Source organism: Stigmatopora argus, chromosome 14 (genome assembly GCF_051989625.1).
Source record: "Stigmatopora argus isolate UIUO_Sarg chromosome 14, RoL_Sarg_1.0, whole genome shotgun sequence".
Classification (NCBI taxonomy): domain Eukaryota; kingdom Metazoa; phylum Chordata; class Actinopteri; order Syngnathiformes; family Syngnathidae; genus Stigmatopora; species Stigmatopora argus.
The window spans coordinates 15,257,117-15,266,609 of record NC_135400.1 but is presented as its reverse complement, the minus strand read 5'-3'; the positions used below and the strand labels follow the sequence as shown (position 1 = coordinate 15,266,609).

At 44.1% G+C, this 9,493-nt stretch overlaps 2 protein-coding genes across 2 annotated transcripts; both read left to right on the top strand.

Moving 5' to 3' along the window:
* Nucleotides 1-7: 7 nt before the first annotated feature.
* Nucleotides 8-3,324, top strand: syngr2a (synaptogyrin 2a). Its single transcript, XM_077619951.1, has 4 exons — nt 8-220; nt 815-1,052; nt 1,129-1,262; nt 2,212-3,324. Exons 1-4 carry the CDS (start codon nt 122-124, stop codon nt 2,392-2,394), a joined length of 654 nt encoding a protein of 217 aa, XP_077476077.1. The 5' UTR covers nt 8-121; the 3' UTR covers nt 2,395-3,324.
* A 727-nt stretch (nt 3,325-4,051) lies between these two features.
* On the top strand, nt 4,052-8,997 carry cant1a (calcium activated nucleotidase 1a). Its single transcript, XM_077619803.1, has 4 exons — nt 4,052-4,230; nt 5,818-6,465; nt 6,955-7,158; nt 8,043-8,997. The coding sequence occupies exons 2-4, from the start codon at nt 5,841-5,843 to the stop codon at nt 8,411-8,413; spliced, it is 1,200 nt and encodes a 399-aa protein (XP_077475929.1). The 5' UTR covers nt 4,052-4,230; nt 5,818-5,840; the 3' UTR covers nt 8,414-8,997.
* The last annotated feature ends 496 nt before the right edge of the window (nt 8,998-9,493 follow it).

Genomic DNA, 9,493 nt, shown 5'->3' with positions numbered 1-9,493 from the left:
ACAAAAGAAGAGGGCGGCCTCAACGAAAGTTTTCAGGAAGCCGTTTGACATCCCAGCAAGAAAGTTTGTCGGTTTAGTTTACAAACTTTCGAAAGTTTGTAACCCCCCAAAACAAGAAAAAATGCAAAGCAGCGCTTATGGTGCCCCGCTGGCCGGCGGCGCGTTCGATTTGGACAGTTTTGTGAAGAACCCGCAGACGATTCTACGATTATTAAGCTGGGTGAGTGAGTAAAGGGAAGCAAGCTGTTAGCATGGTTAGCTGTCAACAGCTGCGATATCCAAACAAAAATCAACGTGACTTGATAAATAAGGACAACACATTTGATAGTCTGACAATTGGACTAATTGTATGGCAGAAATAAAGGCAGAAATTTTGTTAGTAGGTCTCGCGCTATATACACGTCATTGCGTCAATTACTGTTTTTGATAGCATCTTGCGTTGTGCAAACACGGAAGGCACTTTTTATGCAAATGAAGGGATGACATTTTATTTAGTTGAAGTAGTACTACATTTCACTTTTGAAGTTGTGTAATATTTCCATCTTTGTCGGTGTTTGCCATAAGCTTAGTGACTATTTTTGGGGTAACATTACGACTTGGTTCAGGATAGGGGTCACCAACATTGGCCCTCGAGGTCACCAGTCCAGTCTGGTTTTCATGTGGCCTGGATATTTGATTCAGGTGTGTTGGAGAAGGGAAATATAAAAGAGACTGGCTAGGTGCCCTCGAGGACCGCAGTTGGTGACCCCTGGTTTAGGAACTGACGTCAACTTGGTAACTTTCATCCTGATTTTGACGCCCGATTCCTTGCTAGCTCTTCGCCATTGTGGTCTTTGCCACCATCACGTCAGAGGGCTACATCAACTCATCCGTGGATCCGGAGCCAAAGTGTATGTTCAACGAAAGAGAGAGTGCTTGCGGCTACGGCATGTGGGTGGGCGTGCTGGCGTTCTTGGCCTGCATGGTTCTGCTCGTGCTGGACGTCTACTTCCCGCAGATCAGTAACGCCCAGAAGAGGAAGTACATCATCATTGGCGATTTGGCCTTTTCAGGTGAGGGGGAGGGGCAGAAAACATGGAACTTAAGAGTTGTCGGTTGTGTTTTGCTGACTTTATTGTGATTTGGCAGTGACTTGGACGTTCCTGTGGTTCATCTGCTTCTGCGTCCTGGCCAATCAGTGGTCTTGGACCACCATGGCGGCCGTGCCGGGTGACGCCGCCCGCGCCGTGTTGGCGTTTTCCTTCTTCTCCGTCCCCAGCTGGGTGAGCCTCCCACAAAATGCCAGTGAATTGGCCACTTATCGATAACAGCTATTTTCATGTATTTTGAATAACTTTGTAAGTTCTGTTTTTATTTTTTAGTTTCTTTTGGTTTGCAGAAATAGTTTTTCAATTAAAAGAGGATCCTCTATTTGTTTTGGTTAAATAAAAAGAAACATTTCGGTAATCCTCGATGACCGCACGTAAGATAACCACATAAAACTAACATTTTTATGTTTGCACTTACACCACCTGTGTCAAAGTGGCGGCCCGGGGGCCAAATCTGGCCCGCCGCATCATTTTGTGTGGCCCGGGAAAGTAAATCATGAGTGCCGACTTTCTGTTTTAGGATCAAATTAAAATGAAGAGTATCGGTGTATAGTAAATTTCCTGATTTTCCCCCTTTTAAATCAATCATTGTCATTTTTTAATCCATTCTTTCTGTTTTTAGTTCAAAAATCATTTTGTAAAATCTAAAAATATATTTTAAAAAAAAGCTAAAATAAACATTGTTTTAGATCTATAAAAAACGGAATATTCAGGGCTTTTAATCCAGTTCTTTTAATCCATTTATTTAAAAAAAATCTAAATATATCTAAAATGCTCCGGCCCACGTGAAATCAAGTTGACGTTACCGCGGCCTGCGAACCAACCCGAGTCTGACACCCCTGACTTACACACTACTTGGTGGTGAATGGGTTCATCCACTCAAACGTCACGGTGTCGTAACAAATGTGGAATGATCACCTAATCTAAATAGCATAACTAGTACGTCACGATTTAGCTGGAACAGTAACTTTTGTAACAATTATCACAAATATCACACTAAAAAACACGAGTTATTCAAAAGCCAACGAGTCGACGAATGGCAAAAAAAAAATTCTATGGTTCTTGGCCACTCTAACGGCCATCTTGAGACATTTCATTTCAGTCCACATCCGTCTCTCCGCAGGGTCTACTGTCCTATTTCGCATACGAGCGGTATCGCCAAGGTGTGAGCGAAGTGGCCGAGCAGTACACAGACCCCAGCGTGGACCCGGCGTACCCCACCAGCTCCGCCCCCGCCGGCTACCAGCAGTCCCCGTTCCCTCCAAATCCGGAAAATTCTGGAGATTACCAACCGCCGCCCTATTGAGAGACATTTTCAAATTCCAACAGAAGCAGTGACGGCGTTCAAATTTGCCAAATTCACAGACACCTACCCGTACTCCTGTGTCCTCCAGCAGGACCAATCAATCAACCTTAAATGATATTTACTCATAGCCCCAAAATGCCAGTAATTGCTTTTCTGGAAGCGAAAATTGCGGCCTTGCTGCCGTCTTGCCTTGACACCAAAACCACTTCACTGCGTCTCACGCACATTTGCACAGTATCAAAACACCTATTGGAAATATTAGTTACAACCATATCCCTAAAAAAAAACATACTACTGTACTTTTTTTATTATTATTTAATAATCTCTAAAATGGATTTTGTGCACTGTTCGTGATTCAATCTAGTGATATTTTAGTATTTTAAAAGAAGGTAAAAGCTTTGGTGGATTTTTTTTGTTTGGCTTTAGAGGCAGTTTCCTAACCGGCGATTAACGTCCAATCCATTTGATCGCTGCCAGTTTTTCCACATCAAGTTGATTGGACGGTTAAGTATCGCCGTCAATAGCAGACATGACTTAAAATGGTAATGATATTTGGTGCCAACTTGTTTAATTGATGCCAAGGGAACTTTTTTGATGTGAAGTTGAGAAGATTCATTTATTTCCACGGAAGCTGTGCTTTACCTGTTGTTTGGATTTTTTAGGGTATTAGAAACCTTGTGGATTTTTGTTGTATTTTGCTTCATGAATGGAAAAAAAATCCTTGGGAAAATTAGTGCTCGGCGTTCCACGCTTTAATGTCATTTTCTTTTTTCCATGCGTCGGCTGCCAATTTATGAGGCACGAGACAATCACATGATGATCATGTCACATGACTTTCTGGATTTTGATTTTTTTTTGTTCTGCTGAGAATTCTCACATTTGTGTGCCTTACGTAATATTCTCTTTGCCAAATAAAAAAAAAAATCCTTACCTTTTGTCTTCTCGTTTATATCCTCACCCAACAGGATTTTAAGCAGCCATTTGCTCCTTGGGTAAATATTGATGTAATGTTTGTGACAAAGACTGCAGATCGGGACTTAAAATTAACCGTATAGTTTGGATTAAATCTACACTGTTGATGTACTGTCAACTAGTAAACAGCTCGACAAATATTAAATTAACACATTGACAGCAATGGACCTCCAATCCATTGAGCTAATGGAGAGAAACAGTTTATTCATTGATTTATTTGATAAGGGACAGAACATATTAATGAACATATTTATATTCATGTTAATGAACATATGTAAATATGTAAGATTGTAGCTGCTGGCTAATTTCCATCTTTAGTCCCATTTAAATGACTAACTCCATCTACGGTTAAATGTGAGAAGTGACAAATAATGTAGGTTGAATTAAAGTTTCTTGTGTCAGCCATATTCATTGATATTTTCATAAATTGCCCAAAATTGGCTGGGATAGGCTGCAGCACCCTTGCGACCCTTGAGTCTATACTGCATTCAGAACAGTGCATATTTTGTTTAGACAAAAAGAGTTTTGTTAATAGTATAGTAATAAAGGTATCAGGAAGTAGGCCAGGTGTTTCTTTAAATTTTGAAAACCTTAATCATTTTATTCAATACGTACATTTAATTCAATTCAATTCAAAGGAAATGATGAGTGCTTTATTTCCGAGCGTCGTTAAAGGCAGCACCTAGGCGACGTGAGATGACGTCACAAATCCTGGACCAGGAGGAAGTGAGGATCCCAGGCGGCAGTTTCGTGTCCAAGGTGTCGTCAAGTGTCAACCGAAGACGGCTAAACGCCGACCAACGATGAGTTTAGCATTCCAACCAGCGGTGGACGTACAGCTGGCGGCGTGAGAGTGCGGAAACGGTGAGTTTTCCGCCTTTTCTGCCGAATGACACCCATGTCGAAAGAAAACCCGCTTGTGTGTTGGAACGAAAGGAAGTAGCATCAAAGCTAACAACACGAATGCCTCTGTGAGCTTCAGGTAATTGATGGTTGCCGGTTTTTGACCGGTTCCACTGACTTTTCTGGGGCGACGGCAGTCTTTGTCGGTTGTCTGGTTGGAGCACTGGCTGAGCTATTTTACGCCCCTATACATTCAAAACAATGACAAAAACGTTTGGCTTACGTCATTGTTTAAGGCAAATACCTTGTGTATTTTATCCCCCCCATATATAAGAGGTATGAACTTGAACGCATCACAATAGCATCCCTAAACGTGCTAACATGTTTGTACAATTATTGCAATAGATGGCACGGCAACAAAATTCCTCGAATATTTCCTATTCCTTGTTTACCTGAAGCTGCCTCAAATCTAAACAAACCAAATGATTGTTGAACTTTGGCCCCACGTCCCTGGAAAAAATGATTACATCACCGTACTACTACTCGAAGGGTTTGTCCATTTACGAGCCAGTTAAGAGTTAAGATTTAGATGATATGCAAGTAGTGCAAAGTTTGAACCCCCCACCCACGGCCCTCTCACCTTTGGACCGCTCCGTGATCCTCTTGGGGTAGTTCAAGTCCAACACCGGGACGAAAAGCTCATGCAGTGTCAGCGGCGCTCGTGCCGGAGGAGACGGACAGGTAAGCCACCAGGACAGAGGCGCTTTTCACGGGGTACTGCGGCACCCCCCCAGCCGCTTGTCAAAGGCTCTTTGACGAGGCCGTGAGGAAACTGCAAAGACCCCCGAAATTTTCCGCCGAGGAGCCTTGTGGCCCATGCTGAAAACTGTGGATCGTCGACGGCAAATAATTAATGCTCGCGAATACTCGTTGGCCCCCGGAGGTAAACACGCAATGGTCAGCCCTCGTGAACTTTCAAAGTCAAACCAAGGAGAAGTTGGTTGGACTTTGTGCTCCCAAAAATGGCTTTATTCAACTTTGAGTTGCCTAACAGAAGAACAGGTGACCGTTGCAGATTTTTTTTTCTTTTGGTGGAATGTCAGTGGCAAAAATAGAATAAATTGAGTGTTGTTTTTTCTTCTTCAAATCACCTTAATGACATTGTGTCGTTCTTGAAAAAAAGACCAAGACCGGCCTTTACAGTGGAAACGCTACATTGTCTCATTGGCTTGCCAATATTCTCTGTCATGAGATATCAGAAAAATTGAGAATATCAATAGTCATCTGCTTTTTTTTTTCTTTTTTTTCTTTTTCTTTTTTATACACAGTTATAAGCTACAGAAATTTCACTTTCAGACTTTGAGACATGTCCACAAAATATAATTGTTCTTCCTGCTATTGTAGGGTGTGGCATTCTCTTTAAAACAATGACAGTGAAATTCAAAACACGTTTTGCTTGTTTTGGTTTTGACTTCCGCGGTGAAGTGTTTTCCTCCTGCTTCTTTTACGATTCCTAAATAACTTTACGGTCATGAAATCGTTGGCATTAAGGGCGATAAAGGAATATATGCATTTTTGACCGACTTTTTTTTTCTTTTTTTGACGCAGGTCGGCGGCGGCCCCCGTCCTCTATGAGCACGCTGGCGGGCTACGCTCGACTGGAGCAAAATGAGGCCATGAACGGCCTGCGCATCTCGGTCGGGGGGCTGCCCATGCTGGCCAACGCCAGCGACCCCCGCTTCCGCCTCAAGTGGCGGCCCATCGCGGCGGCGGCGGTCGTCTCGCTGGCTCTGCTTCTACTGCTCTCCTTGCACCTGAGCTCGGGCCGGGGGCGGGGCCGGAGCGGCGCCGACGCCGCCCCCAACCGCCGGGCGCCGCCGGGGTACAACCGCACCTACCCGCTCAGCCCGCCCCAACGGACGGCGGCCGGCACGCGCTACCGCATCGCCGTCATCGCCGACCTGGACACCGACTCGCGCAGCCCAAAGGCGCAGACGTGGGTCAGCTACATGCGGCGCGGGCACCTGCTGGTGCCCCCCGGTGGCGAGCGGCTGCGCGTGGAGTGGGACGCCGACAGGACGGAGCTGGAAGGCCACCTGGCCGAGAAGGGGCGAGGCATGGAGCTGTCGGAGCTGACCGTCTTCGACGGCAAGCTCTACAGCGTGGACGACAGGACGGGCGTGGTCTACCGCCTGGATGGCGACAAGGTCGTGCCCTGGGTCATCCTGGCCGACGGCGACGGCAACGTGGCCAAAGGTACGAAGACTGGCGTCCGGAAGATTGCTAGTACAGTGGTACCTCGACATACGATCTTAATCCGTTCCGGGACTGAGATCGTATGTCGAGCTTTTCGTAACTCGAGCGAACATTTCGCATTGAAATGAACTAAAAACAAATTAATTCGTTCCAACCCTCTGAAAAAACACCCAAAACAGGATATTGGATTGGAAAAAATGTTTTATTTCTTCTAATTCGCCATCTATTAACAAAGTAACACATAACTAGTGGTTTAATAGAAATACAATGCGTTTAATAGAAGTAAAATTAGATGCATTCCGCGGAGGGTCGAGACAGCGACATACACGGAGGTGGGGGGAGTGTTCGGGGGGACTTTATCCACGGCACTCGTAAATGAACAAACACATTTAAATTAACTTGAATTAATATATACAGACACACTCAAACATACGTTTAATGTAACTTTACACAAAACTGAATTCTCCCCCCCTTTTTTTCCATCCGTAGGTTTCAAAGCCGAGTGGCTGGCGGTGAAGGACGAGTGCCTGTACGTGGGCGGCCTGGGGAAGGAGTGGACCACCACCTCGGGCGCCTTCGTCAACGACAACCCGGAGTGGGTGAAAGTGGTGGGCCACCGTGGGGACGTGGAGCACCAAAACTGGGTGCCCGTGTACAAGTCGCTCAAGGCGGCCGCCGGACTCCAGCCTCCAGGTCAGATGACTTGAAATTAGGACACGGGTGTCCTTGTGTTCCGTTCACTGTTAAAGTTAAAAATTGGTTTCAAAATGAAGCATGTTAAAATTGAAAAAACAAATTTTACTTTGACTGTCCACAGCGTATGGTCTGTGTGACCGCAAAACGGCATAAGACGAATAGTGAGTCCGTAGGGAAAATGTCTTAGATCGAGGACATGGTAACCCAGGGACTCCGTGTACAGCAGGGGTAGGGAATCTATGGCTTGGGAGTCATATGTGGCTCTTTTAATTGGTGGTTCTGGCTCTCCGCGAACCTGTGAGGTAAAATAGAGAAGTGGCGTTGACATTACCACAAGCGTTTAGACTCTTCGCATACATACTCTCATTGATTAGCAACAGCGTAAAAATGTTGTCAAAAGAATTCAGAGACTTTTTCTTACTTTAAAAGTGTTGAAATGACTAAAAAAATCACACATTTTCATATATTTATACTTTTGAATTCTGAGTAAGGCTCTCATAGAATAATATTTTAAAATATGAATTGTTTATGGCTCTTTCCGTCAAAAAGGTTCCCAACCCCTGCTGTACAGGGTTCCTTCGATTATCGCAAATTCACTTCTTTGTGATTTTTTTTCCTGCTATTAATTATTTAATTTAAAAAAAATGTATTTCTAAGTTCATAAAAATGTGAAAATCCACACTGAAACTCGTAAGCGGAAGCCACTCTTGCCACTAGGAGTCAGCACTGAAGAAAAAAAAAGGTAGCTAATAGGGGTGACCCTATTTCGCGTTTTTTTTTGACGATAGTGGCCATGTCTGGTCTACATTATCCGCGATATTAGAGGGGTTATTATGATAATTGAAACTTTAAAACCTCCTCGTCTCGGTTCTCCCCCGCAGGTTACCTGATTCACGAGTCGGCGGCGTGGAGCGAGACGTTGCAGCGGTGGTTCTTCCTGCCACGCCGGGCCAGCGCCGAGCGCTACGAGGAGACGGCGGACGAGCGCCGCGGCACCAACCTGCTCCTGAGCTGCTCGCCGGACTTTGCCCACGTGACGGTGGGCCGGGTGGGCCCCCTGGACCCCACCCGAGGCTTCTCCTCTTTCAAGTTCGTGCCCGACACCAACGACCGGGTCATCCTGGCGCTCAAGTCGGAGGAGGACGCCGGCAAGGTGGCCACCTACATCCTGGCCTTCACGCTGGACGGACGCGTCCTCCTGCCCGAGACCAAGATCGGCGACGTCAAGTACGAGGGCTTGGAGTTCATCTAGCTCGGGTCCTCAAAGACACAAAGGAGGCACCAAAAAAACATTTAATGAACTGCAAGAGAGAAAAAACCTCAAGTTTCTCTATGGTTTGCATGTCAGGGGTCAAGGTTTATTTTATTTTCTCTTACAACAGCGCCATCTTCAAAATTAGTTTGGAAAAATGTAGCGTCTAATTTAAATTCAAGAACCCATTAACTCATTTTTTGCCTTTGAGGGCGATAAACAGCAGATCCATTTTGAAACCATTTAAAAATGTACTTGTGATAGATTTGATTAGTTTTTCGCTTCTCTGCCAACAGGGTTGCAAGGTGGCCATCTTGCTAGGGGCGACATTCCCAGAAGTTAGCGCATTGTCATCAAAATGAAGTTGTAATTTTGCACATCTGCTATTTACTCAAGTTTCCATTGACATCGTTTGAATTGAACAAGTTACCGCACTGTCTCCGTTTACAAACTGGTCATTGCCGACGCCAATGGTGGAAGACCTTTGCTTCATATGAAAAGAATGTACCACAAATTCCTGACTGTTTAGTTCTCCAGCACATTTAACAGTCTTTACTCCACCATTAAACGCCTAAACTCTGAAACATGTGTCAAAAGGGCAGCCCGCCACATCATTTTGTGTAGCCCGGGAAAGTAAATAATGAGTGCTGACTCTCCGTTTTAGGATCAAATTAAAATGAAGAGTATAGATGTATATTACATTTCCTGATTTCCCCCCCTTCTAAATCAATAATTGTAATTTTTAAATCAATTTTTTTCCGTGTTATTTGCTCAAAAATCATTGTAAAATCTAAAATTTGATTTTAAAAAAAAAAAAAAAAAAAATCCATTGTTTTAGATACATAAAAAACTGAATATACAGGGCTTTTGATCCAGTTATTTTAATCCATTTATTTAAAAAAATCTAAATATATCTAAAATGGTCCAGCCCACATAAAATCAAGTTGACGTTAAAGCAACCCACATACCAACCCGAGTGTGACACCCCTGATCTAAAACATGCCGTTTTTGAGACTGGCAAATTGGTTTCACTTTTCATAAGTAATGTCAAATTGTTGCAACTTAAAAAAAAAAGAAGAA

What these genes read in the sequence shown, in the direction of transcription:
- syngr2a (XM_077619951.1), top strand. Translation starts at nt 122, where the DNA reads ATGCAAAGCAGCGCTTATGGTGCCCCGCTGGCCGGCGGCGCGTTCGAT. An exon ending in TTCTACGATTATTAAGCTGG is followed by an intron (nt 221 to 814) that starts GTGAGTGAGTAA and finishes ATTCCTTGCTAG; the next exon opens with CTCTTCGCCATTGTGGTCTT. An exon ending in TCTTCTCCGTCCCCAGCTGG is followed by an intron (nt 1,263 to 2,211) that starts GTGAGCCTCCCA and finishes GTCTCTCCGCAG; the next exon opens with GGTCTACTGTCCTATTTCGC.
- cant1a (XM_077619803.1), top strand. Translation starts at nt 5,841, where the DNA reads ATGAGCACGCTGGCGGGCTACGCTCGACTGGAGCAAAATGAGGCCATG. An exon ending in CGACGGCAACGTGGCCAAAG is followed by an intron (nt 6,466 to 6,954) that starts GTACGAAGACTG and finishes TTCCATCCGTAG; the next exon opens with GTTTCAAAGCCGAGTGGCTG. An exon ending in CGCCGGACTCCAGCCTCCAG is followed by an intron (nt 7,159 to 8,042) that starts GTCAGATGACTT and finishes TCTCCCCCGCAG; the next exon opens with GTTACCTGATTCACGAGTCG.